General features: G+C 39.4%; 3 protein-coding genes across 3 annotated transcripts; 1 reads left to right on the top strand and 2 right to left on the bottom strand.

The window, feature by feature from the left end:
• Positions 1–4,744: 4,744 nt before the first annotated feature.
• LOC121432328 (multifunctional protein ADE2-like) lies at positions 4,745–5,887 on the top strand. The gene has a single exon (XM_041630178.1). It carries the CDS (start codon positions 4,745–4,747, stop codon positions 5,885–5,887), a length of 1,143 nt encoding a protein of 380 aa, XP_041486112.1.
• A 9,070-nt stretch (positions 5,888–14,957) lies between these two features.
• LOC121432395 (olfactory receptor 1078-like) lies at positions 14,958–15,887 on the bottom strand. The gene has a single exon (XM_041630340.1). The coding sequence runs from the start codon at positions 15,885–15,887 to the stop codon at positions 14,958–14,960; it is 930 nt and encodes a 309-aa protein (XP_041486274.1).
• Positions 15,888–23,529: 7,642 nt separating this feature from the next.
• On the bottom strand, positions 23,530–24,459 carry LOC121432420 (olfactory receptor 1078-like). The gene has a single exon (XM_041630387.1). It carries the CDS (start codon positions 24,457–24,459, stop codon positions 23,530–23,532), a length of 930 nt encoding a protein of 309 aa, XP_041486321.1.
• Positions 24,460–24,794: the final 335 nt, after the last annotated feature.

Genomic DNA, 24,794 nt, shown 5'->3' with positions numbered 1-24,794 from the left:
GAACAAATAATCCAATAAAAAAAATGGTGTACAGACCTAAACTCTCAATAGAGAAATCTAAAATGGCTGAAAAACACTTAAGGAAATGCTCAACATCCTTAGTCATCAGAGAAATGCAAATCAAAACAACTCTGAGATTCCATCTTACACGTATAAAAATGGCCAAGATCAAAAACACTGATCGCAACTTAATCCGCAGAGGTTGTGGGTTGAAGGGAACACTCCTGTATTGCTGGTGGAGTGCAAGCTGGTGCAGACCCTTTGGATATCAGTGTGGCAATTTCTCAGAAAATTAGGAAACAACCTTCGTCAAGATCCAACAATACCACATTTGGGTGTATATCCAAAGGATTCTCAACCATACCATAAGGACATGTGCTCAACTATGTTCATAGCAGAATTGTTTGTCACAGATATAACCTGGGAAACAACCTAAATGTCCGTATGACTGAAGAATGGATAAGGAAAATGTGGTATATTTACACAATGGAGTACTACACAGTGGAAAATAATAATGACATCTTGAAATTTGCAAACAAATGGATGGAGCTAGAAAACATCATATTGAGTGAGGTAACCCAGACCCAGAAAGACAACTATTATATGGACTCACTCATAAGTGGTTTTTGTGTTGGTGAAGGGTCTCTAGATGTCTGAGTTATTGTGGTCACAGTTGGACTCCTTGGTTTGTGATTTTCCTTCTATTACTTTCTATAAGGCTGGATTTGTGGCTGCGTATTGTTTAAATTTGTTTTTATCCTGGAAAATTTTATTTTCTCCCTTTATAGTGAACGAAAGCTTGGCTGGGTATAGTAATCTGGGCTTGCATCCATGGTCTCTCAGTTTCTGCAGTACATCTATCCAGGACCTTCTGGCTTTCATGGTTTCCATGGAGAAGTCAGGTGTAAGTCTGATAGGTTTACCTTTATAAGTAATTTGGCCTTTTTCCTTTGCAGCTCTTAATATTCTTTCCTTATTCTGTATGCTTTGTGTTTTGATAATTATATGGCGAGGGGATGTTTTTTTTTTTTTTTTTGATCCAGCCTATTCGGTGTTCTGTATGCTTCTTGAACCTTCATAGGTATATCTTTCTTTAGGTTGGGAAAGTTTTCTTCTATAATTTTATTAAATATATTTTCTAGACCATTGAGCTGCACTTCTTCTCCTTCTTCTACTCCTATTATTCTTAGGTTTGGTCTTTTTATTGTGTCCCATATTTCCTGAATGTTTTGTGATGAGAGTTTGTTGGACTTGCTGTTTTCTTTGATCAGTGTGTTTATTTTCTCTATGGTATCTTCAGAATCTGAGATTCTTTCTTCTAACTCTTGTATTCTGTTGGTTATGCTTGTTACTGTAGACTCTGTTTGTTTACTTAAATTTTCCATGTCCAGCCGGCCCTCTGTTTGTGTTTTCTTCTTTGCCTCCATTTCAGTTTTCAAGTCTTTTTTTTTTTCAGTTTTCAAGTCTTGAACTGTTTCCATTATCTGTTTGATTGTTTTTCCTTGGTTTTCTAGGGTATCATTCACTGGTTTATTCAATTCTTCAAACTTTCTGTTATATTTCTCATCCATTTCTATAAGGGCGTTTTTTACATGCTGTTTAAGGGCGTCAATCACTTTCATGAAGTCAATCTTTTCTACTTCTTCTTGATTAAGGTGTTCATGTCTTCCCGTTGTGAGGTTGCTGGTTTCTGGTGGCTTCATGTTGCTTTTCAGCTTGTTGGGCGAATTCTTGCCTTGGCGTCTGCCCATCCCTTCTTCCAAATGCTCCCTTATGGATCTTCTTTTACCGGATCAGGTCTCCTTGCCTACCCAACGCTGGCTCTCCCCAACGTTGGCTCTCCTGGTGCCGAGAGATCAGGTCTCCGTGCTGGTTGGGCAGCTCGCAAACAAAGCGCCTACCCAGCTTGGTGCAGGCAGGCCATAGAAACAAAGGAACTCCCGCCCACGTGGGTGCCCCGAGGATTCGGACCCAGTGCCCAGACAGGCTGAGCTGGGTGATGTTATGTGCTGAAAGAGGGCGGTGGAGCCAAAGTGGGGAGGGTTCTGGATGGAAGCTGGGTGGGCTAGGAAGAAAGAGGCGGTATGCAGGGAGTAGAGGCCCTGCAGAGAGCCCAAGAAGGATAGGGGGCCAAGGAACCTCTGAGCTCCCCATCCCAGGCTGGCGCCGCAGGGCCAGAAACTCACCCCAACGCTGGCTCTCCTGGCGCCGAGAGATCAGGCCTCCGTGCTGGTTGGGCAGGTCGCAAACAAAGTGCCTACCCTGCTTGGTGCAGCCAGGCCATAGAAAAAAACCTCATAAGTGGTTTTTTAACATAAAGCAAAGAAAACCAGCTATAATTCACAGTCCTGTAGAACCTAGACAACAAAGAGGATCCTAAGAGAGACATACAAGGATCTAATCTACATATTAAGAAGAAAAACACAAGATCTTCTGAGTAAATTGGGAGCATGGTGACCATGGGAGAGGGTTAAAGGGGAGGGAAGAAGCAGAGAAAAATGTATAGATCAATAAAATCAATTTAAAAAGATAAAGTAGACATAAATATTGCAACTGTAATTCTTCCTTGATACCTGTTTTGTTATATGTAATTTTACTACATTAAAGTTAAAATTTTTCCTTTTTATGTAGACAGAAAAGGGGAGGTGATGTGGGATTTTCCTCTGTATGCTGTGAATCCCATATGTTAATAAAGAATCTGCTTTGGGCCTATTGCAGTGCACAACAGGGCAAGGTGGGAATTCCAAGCATATAGAGTAGGAAAGAGTAGGCAAAGTCACGCAGGAGCCATGTAGCTGCCAGAGATGAAAGGTGCGAGCTGCCACCCAGAACCTTACTGGTAAACCACGAGCCTCATGGTAAAATATAGGATGGTAGAAATGGGTCAATTTAAGATTCAAGAGCTAACTAGAAATATGCTAGAGTCACTGGCCAAGCAGTGTTGCAATTAATATAGTTTCTATGTGATTATTTCATGTCTGGGCAACTAGGAATGAATGAGCAGTCTCTACCTACATTTCCCTTTTCTTTACTTCTTCCAAAAACTCCTATATATTCTCTTGTAACATGAGGGCCTGCTTGTTGGGATTTCTGTCCTGCCCAGTTCCCACAGCTGATAAGCCCCAAAGAAAATCACACACAGGTCTACATAAGTTATAAACTGATTGGCCCATTAGCTCAGCCTTCTTTTTAGCTCTCATAGCTTATATTAACACATTATTCTTACCTATGTTAGCCACATGGCTCAGTACCTTTTTCAGTGGGGTGAGTCACATCCTTCTTTGGCGCCTGGACAGGACTGTGGGAAGAGCTTTCTTTTTCCCAGAATATTCCTGTTCTCGTTGCCCCACCTATACTTCCTTCCTGGATACTGGTCAATCAGCATTTATTTAAAATGTAATTGACAGAATACAGAATTGCCCCCCATCATTTCGTCCCCTTTTTTAAAACAAAAGAAAATATCTATAGTCCATTTTTTGGGAATGTGGGCATAGTATTCTAGGCTACTTCCTTTTGGTTGGGGGTGCTGATAATCTTATGGGGACCTAAAGAAAATTTTGAATTATGATCGAGTCTTGACTGGAGTATCCTGTGAGTCTTGATCATCTCAGGCAGCAGTCTTGAACCTGTTCTGGATGTAGAACTCAGACATGCAGGCTATCTGTTCCTACTGGAAATTTCTCAGGTGGTCTTCCTTGATCAAACCTGATTTTTCCTAACTTAGAATGAATCCACAGCCTCTCATTTCCTGTGGAAACAAAAGCAAAATCTCTTCCCCAAAGTGAAATATCTTTTGACTTCAATTTTGAAGTCAAAGTATTTTCAAAACACCTATTTTGGATTAATTCAGCAGCATATATAAACAATTATCTGTTGCTCCTTCCTCAGCATTCAAACAATTCAAAGAGAGCATAATAACATACAGTATCAAGATTCTCTGTGTATTTTCCATCTTTATGAGGCTTTATTTTAAACTCTATTTCTTTTATTTTTAATTTTTTGGATTTTTGAGACAGGGTTTCTGTGTATCTTTGTCCTAGAACTCACTCTGTAGACCAGGCTGTCCTTGAATTCACAGAGATCTGCAGGTCTCTGCCTCCCCAGTTCTGGGATTAAAGGTGTGTGCTACCTCACCTTAAACTCACAGAGATCTGTCTGTTTGTGCCTCCCAGGCATTGTGATTAAAGGTGTGTGTTACCACAACTTGAAGTCACAGAGGTCAGTCTACCTCTGTCTCCCAAGTTCGGATTAAAGGTGTGTACCACCACACCCAACTACTCTCTTTCTTTCTTCTTTATTTAAGGACTTTAACCTTTTTTTTAAGCCTGCATATATTTTTAACACACTGTAAACCATTTAGAGGTTTTCTTCATCTTTGAATCTCTCTTTACTGTATATCTTTTTCTGACCACATGAGTCTTTAATTTACTAAGCAATATGGATAGGATTAAAGCCGTGACTTTGGCGGCTGGATCCAGCTTATTCCTTAGCTTTCCAGCCTCATGACAGAGGTACTGGCCATAGCCATGTTTATTGCCACAACTCTATCGCATTTCAAGGTCTCTGCCAGCAAGCAAGCTGTGGCAGTGTGTTCACAAACCACATTCAAATGTTCTGTAGTCAGACTGCCTGCCTGAAAGAGTCAGTGTTTTTCCTGGCAGGATGGCCCAGAATGCCGATATTTTAAAATGGCACAGCTGATCACTTTTCTGCTCTGTCTTGCACCTTCATCCCACCTAGGATCATGGCGACAGCTGAGGTACTGAACATTGGGAGAAAACTCTATGAGGGTAAGACAAAAGAAGTCTATGAATTGTTAGATAGTCCAGGAAGAGTCCTCCTGCAGTCCAAGGACCAGATTACAGCGGGAAATGCAGCCAGAAAGAACCACCTGGAAGGCAAAGCTGCAATCTCCAACAAGATCACCAGCTGTATTTTAAAGCTGTTACAGGATGCCGGTATCAAGACTGCTTTCACCAAGAAATGTGGGGAGACTGCTTTCATTGCACCCCAATGTGAAATGATTCCAATTGAATGGGTGTGCCGAAGAATAGCAACTGGATCTTTTCTCAAAAGGAACCCTGGTGTAAACGAGGGGAATAAGTTTTACCCACCAAAAGTGGAGATGTTCTTCAAGGATGATGCCAATAATGATCCACAGTGGTCTGAGGAGCAACTCATTGCTGCACAGTTTTGTTTTGCTGGACTTGCTATAGGCCAGACTGAAGTGGACATCATGAGTCATGCTACACAAGCTATTTTTGAAATACTGGAGAAAGCCTGGCTGCCCCAGAACTGCACGCTGGTTGATATGAAGATTGAATTTGGTGTTGATGTAACTACCAAAGAGATTGTTCTTGCTGATGTAATTGATAATGATTCTTGGAGACTCTGGCAATCGGGAGATCGGAGCCAGCAGAAAGACAAACAGTCTTACCGTGACCTCAAGGAAGTAACTCCGGAAGGACTCCAGATGGTAAAGAAAAACTTTGAGTGGGTTGCAGATCGAGTGGAGTTGCTTCTGAAGTCAGACAGTCAGTGCAGGGTTGTAGTGCTGATGGATTCAGCTTCTGACCTTGGTCACTGTGAGAAAATTAAGAAGGCTTGTGGAAACTTCGGGATTCCATGTGAACTCCGAGTGACATCTGCCCATAAAGGACCAGATGAGACGTTGAGGATTAAAGCAGAGTATGAAGGGGATGGTATACCTACTGTATTTGTCGCAGTGGCAGGCAGAAGCAATGGTTTGGGCCCAGTGATGTCTGGTAACACTGTATATCCAGTTATCAGCTGTCCCCCCATCGCACCAGATTGGGATGCTCAGGATGTGTGGTCATCTCTTCGATTGCCCAGTGGTCTTGGCTGTTCAACTATACTCTCTCTGTAAGGATAAGTCCCGCCCCTTAGGGAGCGTGTTCGCCTCGGGCTAATGTTTGCCTATAAATTTGGCGAGCATGCTCCCAGCCGTTGCTTCTGCTTTCCTGCTCTCCGCTGGAACGGTGGTTCTGTAAGTCTATTTAGCCATTAAAGCTGTATATATATTTTTACAATCTGTCTGCATTCGTTTATGCTGTTACATCTCTCCAGAAAGATCCGCCCAGTTTGCTGCTCAGATATTTGGGCTAAACAATCATTTGGTGTGGGCCAAACATCGAGCGAGCATATTGACCACGTGGATATCTTTAAAGCAAGCCAACAAGAAAATCAGAGAAAGCAATTTGTAAAAAAAAAAAAAAGAAGAAGAAAAAGAAAAGAGAAAAAAAATGTACCTTTTAGGAGAAAAGTTACACATTCCTAGTTTGGATTAAAAAGGAAAGAATTCAAACAAAATGATTTCACATCAGAGAAATCAATTCAACTAACTACTGAACAAATCGTCCTCTAGATATCACCCACTATATGGTCATTGTTGGGCAGTTGTGTAACATTAGCAAAGAAATGATCTTTATGGAGTTGGAGCTATGTCTCTGTGCTTAAGAATCAGTGTGGTTCTCTTGCAGAGGACTGAATTTGGTTCCCAGCATCCGTGTGGAATAATAATCACCTGTAACTTCTCATTATTTCTAAATGCTAATAATGACTTTATATAAATCAGTAGTTACTACTTGATCTTCTATAGTTCACTATTTGAAAATTAAAATATTTGTATTGTTTATGCTAATAACAATACATTCTTCTCACTGCAAAAAAATAAAATAAAATAAAATGGCACAGCTTTTTTCCTGCTACAGCTGAAAACCAAAAAGCATGCAGTCAGTTTTTATCAACACCATTGAAGTGTTTTGTGGCAGGACCTCTTAAAGAGCTGCAGGGGTTTGCAGCTAAAGCCTTTTTAAAGTCAGGAAGCCTTTCTTAAACAAGAGTGCTTGCTTGCCTCTAGCAAGCAGAGCAGATCCAAGAAATTGCTGCTACCAAGAAGCCATGCTTTACTCTATTCTTTTCTGTCTAGAATTACTTCCCAAGCTCCGTCAGGTTTTATGTGGATGCAGTTTTCAATGTGGGCACCCTTTGTAACATGAGGGTCTGCTTGTTGGGGTTTCTGTCCTGCCTAGTTCCCACAGCTGATAAGCCCCAAAGAAAATCACACACAGGTCTACATAAGTTATAAACTGATTATCCCATTAGCTCAGGCTTATTAGCTCATGTAGCTTATATTAACCCATTATTCTTATCTATGTTAGCCACATGGCTCAGTACCTTTTTCAGTGGGGTAGATCACATCCCTCTTCTTTGGTGTCTGGACAGGACTGCAGGAAGGGTTTCCTTCTTTCCAGAATACTCCTGTTCTCATTGCCCCACCTCTACTTCCTGTCTGGTTGTCCCACCTATACTTCCTGCCTGGATACTGGCTAATCAGCATTTATTTAAAATGTAATTGACAGAATACAGAATTGTCCCCCACCAAGATTATGATCTCTTTTTCATTAATTGTTACATGCATATATTCCTAACACATTAAAAAAAACATCAGTTTGTATAATGTTGCATGAATGTTTGTTCTCAGGGAAGACAGCATTGTATTACTAATTGGTGTGTTCTGGGAAGACTCTTTCATTCTCAGTTCCCTGTATTTCATGTTGTAGGACTGAGGCCTCATTCTCTTTCTTCCATCCATGTTACCATATCTATCATGTTATCCTTGTTCAGATCATGTTTAGAGTCTTTATAGATGTAGCTTCTTAAATTACTAGGCAGCATTGCCTCATAGAAAAATCTCTGGTTCTCTGGTTCTTACAATTTTTCTGCCGCCTTCTTTCCAAATGTTCCTTGAGCCTTAGGCACATTAGTGTTTTATAGAACTATCCATTGAGACTTAACTCTACAACTCTGCATTGTTTATCATTTTTGGTTTTCTGTTATAGTATCTATCTCTTGTAAAAAGATATTTCTTTGATGATGACAGAAACTACATTTATCTGTTGGCACAAGGACAAATACAGTACAGTTAGGGATTATGCTCATTTAGTAAAGTGTTGGTTGTAGGTTCATGTCCAAGATCGATAACTTCACTAAACTTTGGTAGTTAGATGGGTTTCTAGCACCTTGCATTCTTTAAATTTAAAAAACAGTGAGAGAGAGAGAGAGAGAGAGAGAGAGAGAGAGAGAGAGAGAAGCCTTCATGTGAAGGGGCTCACAGGGAGGTTATTTTATTGAGGGAAGAGAATGGAAAAGGGAGAGCAGAGGGTAAAGATGGGTCCTCTGGAGACATGTGCAGCAGAAGAGGAAAGAGGCAGAGAGAGGGGGGAAGAGAAGGAGAGAGAGACAGAGAAACAGGCAGAGAGGCAGAGAGACAGGAAGGTAGAGTTAGACGAGCTGGCCAGAGCTTGTTTCTTAAGGGGGCATAGTGCATGCAGACAGAGACCAAGTAGTCAGGATCCTGAGTAGACCAGAGTACTGCTTGAGTACTGGCAAGCATGTATTCTGCCCGGTCCCCAAGGACAGGACAGTGCAGGAGCCTGGATGGTGCAGGAGAATTGTCTGTATTCTGTCGATCTGTTTATTTTGAATAAACGTTGATTGGCCAGGCAGGTTGTATAGGTGGGTCAACCAGACAGGAAGTAGAGGCAGGCAATGAGAATAGGAGAATGCTAGGAAGGAGGAAGCCCATTCCTCCCATTCCAGTTCAGACCACCAAAAAACAAGATGTAACCTGCCTGGCTGAAAGGTATCGAGCCATATGGCTAACATAGATAAGAATAATGGGTTAACATAAGCTATAAGAGCTAATAAGAATACTGAGCTAATTGGCCAATCAGTTTGTAATTAATGCAGACTCTCTGGGTGATTTTCCTTGGGGCTTGCCGGCTGTGGGGTACCCGGCAGGATGGAAACCCCAACAAGCCGGCCCTCATATTACACCTGGATGCTAACAGGCATAGTTTCTCTCTTGCTCATAGGGTCTTAAGTTTAATTAGAGAGTTGTTGCTTGTTGCAGGCTTGTTGCTGATGTCTGTTGTGTGATCTCCATTCCCCAGGGTCAGGGGCTGAGATGATGGAGGAAATGACACAGACTTCAAAAGATTTCAATGTAAAAGCTCTTCTTTATTGTAAAAAGGTCAGGTGTTTTTATGGGTTTAGGGAAATTAGGCTGCTACGTTTTTGGTTGGTTGGTTTGAAACAGGTGGTTGCTGCTAGCATGTTGTAATTGGCTAGAAGCGTGTGTCATTAGTTACTGCACTTTTTGGACTGCTCACAGGTTGTTTTGGCTAATTTTGCTCATTCATTGTGAGTTTGCATGTGCTTGCTTGTGCTTTGTGCTATTGCCCTGTCTCCGTTGCTGACTGCCAAGGTATGTATGCCACTACTACATCCCTAGAGTTGTGGTGCCAAGCTGGTAATTGTTATGGTTCATAGACATCATAGCTGAGTAGGACTGCTGGTTGCTTCCCTCCTTTGAAAGTATGCATGGTGCTTTCTGATATCGTGAACTCTAGTCTTCAGAGGAGGCACTCAGATCAGTTTCCAGCTCAGGCATCTCTGGGCCCTGTGTCTGAATCCCATGATGTTTCTACTACTAGACAGGTGCTCTGAAACTGGTGTTATGATGAACATACTATCTCCAAAATGAGTGCTAAGAACTGAACTTTGAGCCTCTGTAAGAACATCAAGTCCTCTCATTGCCATTTCTAATTTCCCTTTTGATTTTCCCCTTGACCCTTTATTAATCCACTGTTGTGAGTTAAATGAGGCATCCCATCATTGGCACATGTAATTGAACACCTCATCCTGTGTTGGTAGTGTTCTCTCTCTCTCTCTCTCTCTCTCTCTCTCTCTCTCTCTCTCTCTCTCTCTCTGTGTGTGTGTGTGTGTGTGTGTGTTTATAACCTTTAGGACTTTTATCCTTATTGTAGGTAGTGCACCATTGGGAATGGGCTTTGAAGAATTATAGCATTGACCCACTTCCTCTCTCTCTCGCTCTCTCTCTCTCTTTCTCTCTCTGCTTCCTGTATGTGTTTAAGATGTGGTCTTACAGATTCTTTCTCATGTATCTTGCTTCCACACTTCCTGTGCTGTTCTAAGCTTTCCCTCTAGAAACATAAGCCAAACAAATTTCTTCTGTGAGTTTCTGGTCATAATATTTTATCACAGCAACAGAAACATAATACATCTATATGCTTATTTTCATATGCTTTTTTCTATATTCCATATACAATAAAAAACATGTAATTACCTCTGTGAATTTCCCTTTTTTTACTTAGCCAGATGCTGATCACTTAAACTTTATTACTAGATGAACCTCCCTGTGCACATGCACCACATTTCATACCTAAAATCAAAATTCAAATCTTAACTTTTTGTGTACATTTAATGTCTTAATTTAATTTAAAATAATCTTCCCTTTAGGACTAATTGAATATTATTATGGAATATGTAAAAAATAATACAGCCTGTCAAATGGGTGTACACCAGCCATTCTAGAACTTAGGAGGTTGAAGCAAGAGGATCATGAGTTTCAGTTCATTTTGGGTTGTATAATATGATACAGTCTAAAATAAAGTATTAAAGCGTGAAGAAGAAGAGAAGAGAAAGGGAAGGGAGAATAAGAGGGAAGGATAAATAGAAAAGAAGAAAAAGAGAGAGAGAGAGAGAGAGAGAGAGAGAGAGAAAGGAGGGATCCACAAATGCTTTCCATAATGGTGATATCTCATTCTAAACATTTTGTGTCAATTACTTTGCCTGTAGTTTATTATGTCTTTGCATCACATCCCAGAAAGTCCCCTGGGACTGGAACTGTAGATGGTTCTGAATCACCATGTGAGCGCTAGGATTCATACCTGGGGACTTTGGAAGACCAGCCAATGTTTTTAACCACTGAGCCATCTCTGCATCTGAATGGTAACATCTTACAAATTATAGTGAAGTATCACACTTGAGATATTGATACAGATAATAGTTAATATAAGAAGAATTAGATCAACCAAGGTCCCCAGTGTTGCCATTTTAATGCTGTTTTAATTTTGCTTCTTTCCCAGTCCCTAGCCATTAAAAATTTCTAATATATTTACTTGGTGTTTTATTGTTGTCATTTCAAAACTGTTTTCCCCTAGACCCCATGATCTATTTAGTTTGGGGTTCTTGACATCAATATCGCTATCAGACACGGGTTTCATCTCATGGAGTGGGCCTTAAGTCTAATTTTTAAAAGAGGTTGATTATTCCTATAACATTTGTGCTACTGTTTTCCCTGTGGGTGTATCTCTTGTAAATTGCAAGGTTCGTCACTAGATAAGACTAAGGACTGTTTTTCTCTTCATTTACTATGTTAACACCTTCCAGTCAGTAAAGATGAAACTTCTATCTGAGCACCACCTTGCTTTCTCCATATTGATAACATAAATACTAGGGGTAACTTACTACTATCATTCTGCCAAAGAAACGTAGGAATAAAACAGCCACAAATGGTATATTTATACCCATAGACCAGTGCATTGTTCAATACTCATCAGAGAAACTTCTTCCTGCAGTGGATAGTAATGAACACAGAGACTCACAACTAGACAATGAGCAGAGAGTATGAGACTTTCATGCATTTAGCCTCAAATTGGATGTCTTTATCATAACTTCCCCCTCAAAGCTAAGGCATCTATGCTGAAGAGGAGGCAGGAAGACTGTACGAGCCAGAAGTGGTAGACAACTTTAATTAAACAGTGTTTTCCAGACACAATAGGGCTGATAACTCACATAGACTGTGACAGCATGCATAATACCTGCACAAGTTCAAGCCAGGTTCAAGCCAAACAGAACCCCAGTATGGAGAAGGACAAGTAGACACAAAGTCCCGCTCCTAGCTAAGGAAGTGATAGCTGCTGGAAAAGTGGAACGGGGAATCAAAAGAATTCTAATGGGTATATAAACCACATTCCAGGGCAGGCCTCATGCGCAGGAGTATCTGGCCAACACAAAATGGTTATCATTGTGCAGTGTGTGTGTGCGTGTGCGTGTGTGTGTGTGTGTGTGTGTGCATGTGTGCTCTGTGCTCTTTTTGTTTGCTTTGATTTTGTGTTAGTTTTTTAAGAGACAGAAAGAACATGAAGTTGGGTAGGGAGGAAGAGTGGGAGAAACGGGGAGAAATTTGGCAAGAAGAAAGCTTATGATCAAAACCTATTGTATATGTTAAAATGCCTGTTGTCTACAGCAAAACTAACTAAAGTAACTCTTGACTTTATATGGGACTGAGTGGATGAATGCTGGGGTTGAAAAAAGTGACAATAAAATATTTCTGAATATGTGATGACCAAAAATTATCTAAAATCAAACATGGAATAAATCTAAAATGTTTATGGCAGTGAATGTCCATATTCCACTTTACTGCAGCCTTTTTTCTGATATAGGACACAGCCTCTTTGCATTATGCATGATGTCATGCACTCCGCACACTTCCCAAAAGTACAATCCGTTGGGTGTTCTGTGTTGCAGGGAATATTCAAAGAAGGAGAAACATCCCAGAATGTAATTTTAGACTCTCTGGCAGCATGGAGGAACATTTTCTGTGAAGTGAGTCTCGAACTTCTGTTCAGAAGCATATTTTTATTTATTTATTTTTATATTTTTTATTGATTTTTATTGAGCTCTACATTTTTCTCTGCCCCCTCCCTGCCTCTACCCTCCTCCCTTCAACCCTCTCCCAAAATACCCATGATCCCAATTTACTCAGGAGATCTTGTCTTTTTCTACTTTCCATGTAGATTAGATCTATGTATGTCTCTCTTAGGGTCCTCATTGTTGTCTGGGTTCTCTGAAATTGTGATTTATGGGCTGGGTTTTTTTTTTTGCTTTATGTTTAAAAACCACTTGTGAGTTACTACATATGATAATTGTCTTTCTGGGTCTGGGCTATCTCACTCAGTATGGTATTTTCTAGCTCCATCCATTTGCCTGCAAACTTCAAGATGCTTTTATTTTTGTCTGCTGTGTAGTACTCCACTGTATAAATTTACCATATTTTCCTTATCTATTCTTCAGTAGCATATTTATTAATTGTACACAAAGGTTGTGTTTGGGATACAACAAATTCCTCATACCAAAGCTCCTTTGATCTATTCTATGTGTTCTCTGGAGGAAGTCATCACAACCCCACAACCTTTAGTCTTTATTGTGTACTGTTTGCCATACACCATAATTTAAGACTTCCAAGTGTGCCTGGATAGTCTTGTGTCCAAAGTCATGCAATGGTTGGAAAACCCCTTCAGAAAAGCAACTCTACAAATCACAGAAAACAATCACTGTTCTCTACTATGGTTTTTTCAAGGTCTAGGTACTTTCTACAAACACTAATACATTTTACTGTTGCCCAGATAGAGTGAGAAACAAGCATTACATTCTAATGTTTGCCCTAAATATAATGACTCTTCTAGATACCTGTTACAACCATCTGAAACAGTCCAGATTGAAGAACAATGTATATTATGGACTGCAATGATTTTACTTTACAGATAATGTTTCTGATTACATAAAGTCATGTTTAATTTACAAAAAGAAAGATTTAATGAACTCCTAACATCATTATTTACCATGTAAGAACCAAATCGGCATGTATTTGGGTTAGATTGTGTAAGATAGGCAAGCACATCCATTTTATTAATATGCTAATGTGTTTTACCCTTCAGTAAATGATGAAATTATATCTATCTCAGAGAATTTTTTAAAATAAATTTGTTTATGAATAATTTCACTCAAAAATTTGTTTGCTTTTCTATGTTGAATAACTATGTATCTCTGGTCACAGGAAACTTTCTCAGGCAAAAGAAATATATACATGTGTGTGTATGTATGTATGTATGTAAAGCAATATATATGAAAAAACTCCTGTTCTTAGCTAAGTGTTGGGGTGCATAGCTTTAATACCAGCACTTGGCAGGCAGAGGCAGGCAGCAGGCAGATCTTTGTGACTTTGAAGCCAGCCTAGCCTACAAAGTGAGTTCCAGAACAGCAAGGATACAATAGAAACCCTGTCTTGAAAAAAGACTTATTCTTTGTATATATTATATATAAATATTTAAAAGTTTGCCCTGAGATTAATGGAGAGTGGACAGCTCTACAGCTCTGAAGCCTCTTTTGGTTCTAGTTTTGGACAACAAGCATTGCAAAAGATCCTAAACTTGGGATCAGTGTTACACAGAAAGAAACGTGAAACTCCGTGCACAATAAGGTGCACAATGATGCATGCTATGTATAAAAATTGTGGGAACAAAGGACTTTCAAATATACTCTGTCAAAATTTGATTAATGTTTAAAGTGACAAATATGCTAGTTACCTTGACTTGACCACTACTCATTGTGTACATGAATCAAAATATTATACCCACAAATAGATGCAAACACTAAGTCAATGCAAATGAAACAAATGGACCGTTAAAGGCTGCAATTTTCAACTATAAAGCAAGTGGTATATTAAAGCCCATATTATAAATAACAGTCAATGTAGTTATGTTCATAATTTAACATGTAAAAAGGCAAAAAAGAGCTATGTCCTCAGACTTTCCTCTACAACAAGCATATAAATTACACTAATTGCTACCTGTAGTTTTATTATCACATATACAGTAAAACTCATATAGCATATATATGTATATCTTATAATATCTTTCTGTAAAGCAAAATAAATATTTGTGGACATAATTTATGTCACGTTAGAAGAAATATATATGTATTTGGTATATATCTTAAAATGCAAATTTCAGATGAGGCAAATGTATTTCTACATATTTCTGGTCTGATGTTTAAAATAACTGGAAGATTGTGACAACAGATGGAAGAAATGCTGAATAGGAGACAGGGTATGAGACAGGTAAAATAGAGGTTCATAAAGAGTGCTGAGCTTGGACCCAGGTAATGCAAACTCCAGAAAATAAATAAACATACTACTACCACCTAATCCCAGAATCCAAGCTTCTGGGTTTTAAGCTTTGATGATTGCAATAACGCTAAGTTCTTCAACCCCAGAGTAAAGGTACCATTCATAGTTTGCCAACAAAAAGTCTCTTCAGTGCTCTTTTTACATCTTTATTCCTCAGACTATAGATGAAAGGGTTCAGCATGGGGGTGACCACTGTATACATTACAGAGGCTGTTGCACTTGCTTGTGAGCTGTGACTTGCAGCAGAACTAAGGTATACGCCTAGGCCTGTGCAGTAAAATAAGGAGACAACGGAGAGATGAGATGCACAGGTGGAAAATGCTTTGTACTTCCCCTGAGCTGTGGAGATTGCACGTATGGAGGACACTATCTTGGAGTAAGAGTAAAGGATGCCAGAGAGAGGAACAGTAGCTAAAAGCACAAGTGCAAAATACATAACCACATCATTAAGAAAGGTGTCAGAACAGGTGAGCTGGGCCACCTGGTTCAACTCACAGAAGAAGTGTGGGATTTCCAAGTCTGTGCAGAAGGACAGCTGCAACACCATCATACTTTGTAACAATGCATGCAGGACACTCACAATCCAAGATACCAGAACCAGAAATCCACAGAGTCTGCGGCTCATGATGCTAGTGTAGTGTAGGGGATGACAGATGGCCACATAGCGGTCATAGGCCATCACAGCCAGGAGGAAGTTGTCCAGTTCCACAAAAATCAGAAAAAAGTACATCTGGGTGATGCAATCTGCATATTGAATGGTTTTTCTCTTTGTCTGAATATTCACCAGCATCTTTGGGACAGTAGTGGAGGTAAAACAAATGTCCACAAATGACAGGTTAGAGAGAAAGAAATACATGGGTGTGTGCAGGTTGGCATCTGAGATGATGGCCAGAATAATGAGCATATTTCCAGCTACAGTGATGAGGTACATGGAGAGGAAAAGGCTGTATATAACAGGCTGTAGGTCTGGGTCCTGTGAAAATCCCAATAGAACGAATTCTAAAAGGTGTGTATTGTTTCTTGGCTCCATGTGCTTTAAGCCACTGTGACAAAAGATAGCACGAGAAGTATTCATGAAAATTGATGTTGCTGAAAGTTTTAGGCAATACAATTTGCATTCTACAGCACCCAAGTTTCTTCATTTTACCTGCCACCTCAAGGCCATCGCTAGTGCTGGTACTGATTAGGAATCCCTGTCTTACACTGTGGCATTTCCCTGAGAGGCTATAAATACCGCATATTTCATGATAATTATTTTTTAAGGTTGAGTAATATGTAGACTTCCACCCATCCCTATTCCAGGTGTTGTCTCCACTGTGACCAGACGCTGCTGTGAAACAAAATCTTCCACACATTGATAACAAAGACGACATCCAAATAAATTAATTGTATATCATCTTTATGTATAAACATATTTTTCATAGAGACAAACTAACCAGATTATATGAATTAAATATTTCTTATCTTTGCAAAAAGTAGTTATACCTCAGCTAAATTCTTTTGAAATAAGTAATACCGTGAAAGATGGTTAAGATGTTATGAAAAAAAGCATCTATAAGGAGTGGATATACAGTAGCATGTGTGAGGGGTTGGTGTGTGAACCCATGGGCATACAAAGCACACTCTCAATAAACTGTACCATTAACACCCATAAATAATAATTCTTATAGATGCCCAGATGTTGCTGGCAGAGAAGATGATATAAGCAAAGACCAGCAAGCTGGGTAATCTGAAGCCAATAGAAAGGGCTCACCCACATGGTAGAAGAAAAAAGAACCCTCTCAAGTTGTCCTCTGTTCTCTGTGAACATTTCCAAATACAAAGCATTTTTGGTTGTGAGACTGGCCTTTAATATCTGAGCCATCTCTTCATCCATCCAAACACAAATAAATAGATGTTTAAAAGAACTCAAAAAAGTGTATGATACACAAATACATCATAATAAAAATCCAACATGTTGTGCAATGTATAGATAGCAATTAGAAGGAAGCGGAAGAAATAAATGACAATACCATGATGATGATGATGATGATGATGATGATGATGATGATGATGATTAAGGGTGAAGGGAGAAAGAGGATGATGAGATGAAAGAGTCGGGAAATTGTTTCAGAAATTTTCACCTGTCAGAGGAACAACCTGCAGAAAGGCCCTGAAGCAGGTGTTTCTTTCAGATGTTCACACCCGTAAAGGAGCCAGTGTTAGGTCAAGGAGAAAGGGAAGTGATGACAAATGGCATTACAGGGGGGTGAGGAATGTGGAGCTTTCCAAGCTAGGAGAGAAACTGTGAAGTTGACCTCCTTCATAATATGTGCTAATTGCTTATTATTAATTTTAGTGTGAAGACAACCACTGAGCAAAGTGGATACATGGCATACTATGATTAAATTAAATTAGCTATCTTTCTATATTATAAGAATTATATTGGAGGACATGGGTCCAGGCATCCCTGCTCTGAGAAGTATGCATGTCCACAATACCACGACCATGCCATTGCATCTGAGCCTCTGGTGCTATGGATATGCTCCTCATGATCTACGCACACTGACTGGGTACAAGTCATCCCATTTTCTCTTACTATATAGTGACACATAAAATTTTATTTTGTAATGGACAAATGAGCAAAGGGCTAAATTTTATTAACTTCCTCAACTCATCTGAGTGGACATATACACACATTTATATGAAAAGAGTGATGAATAGTGATAAAATAGAAATGGGAAAAATACATTCTATAGTGCTATATGGCAAATGGGTAATCTGTGCAGGCAAAAAAAAGAATACTTTCTTTGACAGAAAGCAAAGAAACTGGGATTGAAATTGTTCTGCCTCAATATACAAAGCAAAGGCTTGATTAGAGGCTTGCACCACATAAAGGAAATGACTAACAAATATAAATACACAGTCTCACAGGTGTTGAAATAATTATGAACTAGGCTCATAGGCATATATTACTTACATATAAAGTACTTTCCATGTGGATACCCAGAGGAAGGGATAATACAGACTGAATAGTACATCAAAAACTTTTATATTGCTAGGTAAGATTTTCAAGAACTTCCTTCTCTGCATTCTTCTAAATACACTCATAGTTGAGTATATCTCGTCTTAAACAGAAAGAAATTCTACTCCATAACTAATACCCTGATTATCAACTCCCTGTAAGTGCAAAGATCCACAGAATTATGTTCTTTTACTGGAATCATTTTAAGCCTGCTATCAATTTGTTTTCATCCATGAACCTGATGCTAATCAGTTCAACATTCATTTCCTGTTTTAGCATTATGAATACATACAAAATAGGAGCAAATTAATAATAACAAATAAATGGCATATTTTGAATGAATAGTGAAACACAAAGCAGCCAACCATAGCAATCTCACTCTGGGCTAGGTAGAGCTGGCTCTCACTGACCTTGGGTAAGTGTTCTCAGGTTACATTCTCTTCTCCTTCCTTGAAGTAATCACCGAGCTCTCAGACTCACCTTGACCCAAGAATGTGGAGGAAGGTCTCGTCATGAAGATCAAGGTCTTTCCTAAAAGACTAAGGAATCAGAGACTTAAAGTCTGACTCAGAGTATAGGACAACAGTAAGAAGTCAAGGGTTTGACACTTAGGAGACTTAAGACCTCAAAAGACACCCCACGTGTTGTCTAGCCCAATGCTCTTAGTCTTCGGGTCATTGGAGGAGGCAGTTGAAGCTCCCTATGTCTTCTCATTAGACACCCTCTCCTCTGTTTACATCATTTTTTAACCACCCAATTTCCCTGTGGAGCACTGGCCTGGAAAGAAAAGAAATTCTCCTCCTGATTCTCTTTCCCTTAGGGGCCATTTTACAATCTGCTCTTTAATTCTTCCTCATTCATAAATTCACATAGTGCTCAGAGCCTTGACCTCCTAGCATTATATTCTTGCTTCAGGTTGAATCTTAACAGCGATGAGCCTTTCTTGATTGGCTCTCATGGGTAACTACAGCATTGGTGTTGGTGGTGGATACAAGCCCCTGGCAAGTTTACATAATTATTAGCCCTTATATAACAAGGTGGGTATTTATGTGTTCCTTTAGCATAAAATAATGGAGCTTATATTTCTTGGTTCCAAGGTCCTTTACTCAACCTGACTAGAAATTTTATTATCTGAACCCTAGAGCTATCATTTAGTTCTCTCATTTTAAAATTGATGCTTATTAAAAGAGATGCTCTTGGGTCATTCTGTGAAATGATGATGTAAAAATAATTCTCATCACTAAGATAAAAGAGGAATAGTTTTTCTGAAGTCAATTATGAATGAACATGGCCCAGGACCATATGTCCAGGTTGGACCAAATATCATCTTCTGAAGAGGTGACAATTTCATGCAGTTTATCTGCTACAGAACTAAGAGAAGTTTTAAATCGATACACTTTTCAAATATGTTAGTAGAAATATTAGGTGTCTGGATTGTGGCACCATGAAGAAATTTCTACTACAGACCTCAGATCAAGTTTTCCATATCATTGAAGTCCTAATTAATCAATCAATAAGTCTCACTATACCTTCTTTATAAGTACATTTATTCAGGGAGTAATATTTGTATTAGTTTATTTCTGTTGTTGCATTAGAGCATCCTGACGAAAGTAACTCAGAGGAGTTATTTGGATTTACAGTTTCAGAGGTGATGCATGGGAAGACACAGCAGTCAGGAGGTAGAGTCATCATCACACATCATCCGCACAGAGGAGAGAGAGAATGAGGAATGGAGGCAGGTTATAAAGCCTCAAAGCCCATCCACAGTGACCTCCTGCAAGGCTACACCTCTTATTTATAATTCTATTTGGGGGTTAACATTTGACAACAATATTTCTCATTTTCTACCTCCAAACCTTCCCATATATCCCTTCCTGCTCTCACTCAAATTCATGACCTCTCTTTCAGTTAATTCCTATTACATGCATGTAAGTATATGTTTATACATATGTATGTTTAAATATAACTTTTTCAGTCATACCTGTATGTATGTTTTCAGGGCTAAATGAAAACATATTTGACACAGGATATCTAAGTACTGTGCTCCTCCATGGGAATGTCACTGACCCTGTTTCCAGCTTTCCTCAGTTGTTTATAGTTCTTCACATAGGCTGGGGGCCTTGTAGATTTTCCTTCATTCAGTTTGATATAGTCATTGATGTCATGATTGTTCAGTTTAGATGTGAGAAGTCGTGTTGGTAAGACTCTATAGGTATAGATTCTGATATTACTAGGAGACCCAGTCTCACAGCAAAGCCTCTGATAATCTGTGTGTTACAATCTTTGTGCTCCTTTCTACAACATACCTTCAGCCTTTGGAGCAGGAGTGTTTTATACATGTATTCATTGGCACTGGGCTGCAAAATTCTGCATCTAGATTGTTTGTGGCTTTCTGTAATGGTATCTATACGTTGTAAAGAGAAACTTCCTTGGTGAGGAGCAAAGGCTACATTAGCTGTGGGTATAAGAATAAATGTTCAGTCAGGGTGGTGGTGACACATGTCTTTAATCCCAGCACTCGGGAGGCATAGACAGGTAGATCTATGTGAGTTTAAAGCCAACCTGATCTACAATTCGAGTTCCAGGGAAGCCAAGGCTACACCAAAAAACCGTTCTCAAAAAAACTAAGAAAAAAGAGAACAAACGTTTACAGATTGTTGTCAGGGATTTTACAGGTTTATTAAAGTGGTAGTTATAGATTCTCTTGTACAACTCCACTCGCACAGAGGGGTTTCCATTAACAGGCATGGTCTGCCTCTACTGAGAGGGTCTTAAATCCAATCAGAGAACAGTTTGTTATGACCAAGGTATGTAAACCATTAGTGTACCCTTAAGGTTATTATGCTGTGCTGGTCATTGGTATGTTTCATAGGTGTCATAGCTGCGTAGGGCCACAGTGTCTCTTGTTTATGAGCTTGCCTTATGGTACTACAAAAGATAGTCTTGAGGAAGGAACTTTCAGGTCAGTCTGAGCTCATGGGTCCCTGCAGTCATTTCCAAAGTACACAGTGTCTTCAGCAATAGGGATATACCTTCCACCTCTGTGGAGTAACCAAGGGGAAAATCAGTAGGGTGTATGTTATGAGAATCTCTTAGAAATCCCTGGGCAATAACTCAAATAGGGATTTTCCCAGGCTTCATGTCATATAGGTTCTACAAAGTTCTAACAACACCATGAGCTGGGGCCTAAATGCTCAAACACATTTTTGTTTGTCCCTTTGGGGGTCATTTCACATTTAAATCATAGCAAAACCCAAGTTTGAAATCTTACAGAGATTATGCAATCTGATTTTTAGTAAAGAGTATTTCATGAGGTAGACATACTGTTATGAATTCCATATATATTGCTGAAATGGTAGTGAAAGGTGTCATAAGTTTGAACCTTTGCATAGGGTTCCAATTCTCACACACTGAGCCAGTAATAATCAATTATAGATGTTTTATTCCATAAGTTATTTGACAATATCCAAAGAGTCTAGCTAAATATCTGCAAAACAGTTCTCAATGCAAATAATGTTCTGATCCTCAAAATATAAGAATATAAGAAACCAATTCTAGAGCAACTTCCTTTTTCAAAGGAATCAAGTTCAAGTATAAAGTTTTTCTTTTTTTTACTTATTTATTTATTAAAGATTTCTGCCTCCTCCCCGCCACCGCCTCCCATTTCCCTCCCCCTCCCCCCGTCTGCTCCCCCTTCCACCTCAGCCCGATTTAAATGAAGCAGATGCACTGGGTGTCTCTAACTTCAATTATCTCGTTGACACTACAGGTTTCTATATAGGTGGGGATTCTGCAATAGAATTAGGCACAGGAGTTGGATGCATAACTTAATGGCATGCCCAAAGCTTCTCTCCCACCCTTGGCACCAAAAACTTGTATCATATATCACGTTAGGTCTTCACCAAGAATCTTCACTGTAGGTAATTCTAAAGAAGAAATGGTGTATTCTTTTTATTTGAAATTTTGTTAGAAATACTGCTTATGATTATTTTATATGAAGGACCTGGAGTCACATACATTAATATGCTAATGAAAAATGTCTTTGTAGCAGTTCTTAGAACCTAAGGGTGCATTTGATTATAAGCAAGAGGAAGACTAAGATATCACAATGAATAGACCTGCTGAGGAGCAAACCTCTGGAAGGGAGCTTTCTAACAAATGTAGTCACAAAGCTCTACCCAATCAAGAGAATAGAGGCAGAAGAATTGAGTTCAGAGAAATAGCTTTTAAATATCATATTGTATTTTTTTCTGTGAGTGATTCTTATAATAAATAACTTTATTAGGAGGTTGGAAGGGTCCAATTAGAATGTAATATGAAGATGGAGATATAATTACCTTCACATGATTAGTATATATAACATAGATATAGTGAAATATCATAAATATGCTCTAATACTATTTGCTGATTCAAAGATTAAATGCATAAGGAATTTTAAGTGCTATCATGATTGGATCACTACATATTATAGACCTTTATTAATACTTCACATTTTTGTAAGCAAATACAACTACTGTGTTAATTAAAATTTAAAATATGAACAAGTGAAAATGGAAGAGTAGATTTGTGAAAGAAAGTAAATAGGAGTCAGGATAAGAATGGATACATTCTTATCAAAAGATATGTTGAGGTGGGGCTGATCTATTGGGAGCTCACCAAGGCCAGCTGAACTATGACTGAAAAAGCATGGGATAAAACCAGACTCTCTGAACATGGCGAACAATGAGGGCTGATGAGAAGCCAAGGACAATGGCATGGGGTTTTGATCCTACTTAATGTGCTGGCTTTGTGGGAGCCTAGCCAGTTTGGATGTTCACCTTCCTAGATATGGACGGAGGGGGGAGGACCTTGGACTTTCCACAGGGGAGGGAACCCTGACTGCTCTTTGGACTGGACAGGGAGGGGGAGAGGAGTAGGGGGAGGGGGAGAAGGGTGGGAGGAGGGGGAGAAGGGTGGGAGGAGGGGGAGGGAAATGGGAGGCTGGGAGGAGGTGGAAACTTGTTTTTTGTTTATGTTTTTTTTCTCCTTTTCTCAATAAAAAAAATAAAAAAAGAAAAAGAAAAATGGGAAATGAGAGAATAAAAAAGAAAAGCTAAGGTATTGATAAAGAATAAATGGTGCAAAAGAGAAAAATTTTTATATACTCATAATTTTGCAATTTACATATTCAGTTAATGTTTTATATGTATAATTAATCTCATGATGGAATCTACAGTGAAACAAAGACATGTTCCTCAATAAAAATATATGCCTTTTGGAAGTAGGTTATGCTTTTTAAGGTATACCTGTCCTTTACACGAATGGGTATTTCTAAATGGTTCTCATGTCATTTTGCAATAACTTTGGGACAGGACACCAGGAAAATGGTCTCAGTATCAGAGATCAGACATTTCAATCAATGAGTTGTTTGCCATGTACAGCTTAAATCAAGTGATGAGAATTTCAGGAAGTAAACAGAAGGAACAATCTCTTCTACCATCTGACCTGAGTCCCAGGTCCCGGGAGTCTCTCTCCTTTGGAGATGTGATGACTAGTAGGTTACTCATGCCCCTGGAAGGCCACACACCCATGTGCACTAATTGGCCTCACAGGGTTATTAATAACAAAAAGGAAAGATGGAGATGACATAAAGCTAGGAGGGACACTAGGTGGAGAGACATGGGACTCCTTATAACTTCCTCCCAAAGAGTTTTTTCAGGGCACTCTTAACATCTTTATTCCTAAGACTGTAGATGAAGGGGTTCAGCATGGGGGTGACCATAGTGTACAAAACCGAGGCTGTTGAACTTGCTTGCGAGCTGTGGTTTGCAGCTGAACTGAGGTAAACTCCTAGGCCTGTGCAGTAAAATAAAGAGACAACCGAGAGGTGAGATGCACAGGTAGAGAATGCTTTGTACTTCCCTTGAGCTGAGGAGATTGCACGTATGGAGGACACTATCTTGGAGTAAGAATAGAAGATACCAGCAAGAGGAACAGTAGCCAACAGCACAAGTGTAAAATACATCACCAGCTCATTAAGAAAAGAGTCAGAACAAGTGAGCTGGACCACCTGATTAGGTTCACAGAAGTAGTGTGGGATTTCCAGCTGTGTGCCAAAGGACAGCTGCAGCATCATTAAGCCTTGAAACACGGCATGCAGAACACTTACAATCCAAGACACTAGAACCAGCAATCCACAGAGCTGGTAGTTCATGATTACCGTGTAGTGCATGGGGTGACAGATGGCCACATAACGGTCATAGGCCATGATAGTCAGTAAGAAGTTGTCCAATTCTACAAAAAGCAGGAAAAAATATATCTGGGTGATGCACCCTGCATAGGTGATGACCTCGCTTTGGGTCTGGATGTTCACCAGCGCCTTTGGGACAGTAGTTGAAATGAAACAAATGTCCACAAAAGACAGGTTGGAAAGGAAGAAGTACATGGGCGTGTGTAGATGGAGGTCTGAGAAGATAGCCAGGATAATTAACATGTTCCCAAAGACAGTGACCAGGTACATGGAGAGGAAAAGACCATAAGTAAGATGTTGCAGGTCTTTGTCTTCTAAAATTCCCAGAAGAAGAAATTCTGAAACTCTTGTCTTGTTACATGGGTCCATGTATTGTATTGCACTAGAAAGAAAGAGAAAACACTGCAGCAATTCTCCACACAACAGATATTGCTCACACAGATTTATAATTTTTAGCAAATAATTTCTGCACTTAGTCATGGATCTAGTCCTTTCAGGACATCCTGTGCTGATTTAGGATGAATCCCTCCCTATCCCTCTCTGATCCCTTTTCCTTGAGAGGTCACATCTATTACAAATTTAATAAGAACTTTCTTTTCACAGATGAGTAATATATAGGAAGGACTAACCATATTCCAGACGACAAACAATTAGAGGCTGTTGCTGGGTATCTTATACCTGTAATCCAAACACTCTGAGGCCTG

Source organism: Microtus oregoni, unplaced genomic scaffold, assembly GCF_018167655.1.
Source record: "Microtus oregoni isolate MIOR12 unplaced genomic scaffold, Mior012 000034F_ref0000314, whole genome shotgun sequence".
NCBI lineage: Eukaryota > Metazoa > Chordata > Mammalia > Rodentia > Cricetidae > Microtus > Microtus oregoni.
The sequence above is the reverse complement of the archived record's forward strand: the minus strand, read 5'-3'. Positions and strand labels throughout refer to the sequence as shown.

Bases quoted from the DNA above. Each gene is read 5' to 3' on its own strand.
- LOC121432328 (XM_041630178.1), top strand. From the start codon at position 4,745: ATGGCGACAGCTGAGGTACTGAACATTGGGAGAAAACTCTATGAGGGT.
- LOC121432395 (XM_041630340.1), bottom strand. From the start codon at position 15,887: ATGGAGCCAAGAAACAATACACACCTTTTAGAATTCGTTCTATTGGGA.
- LOC121432420 (XM_041630387.1), bottom strand. From the start codon at position 24,459: ATGGACCCATGTAACAAGACAAGAGTTTCAGAATTTCTTCTTCTGGGA.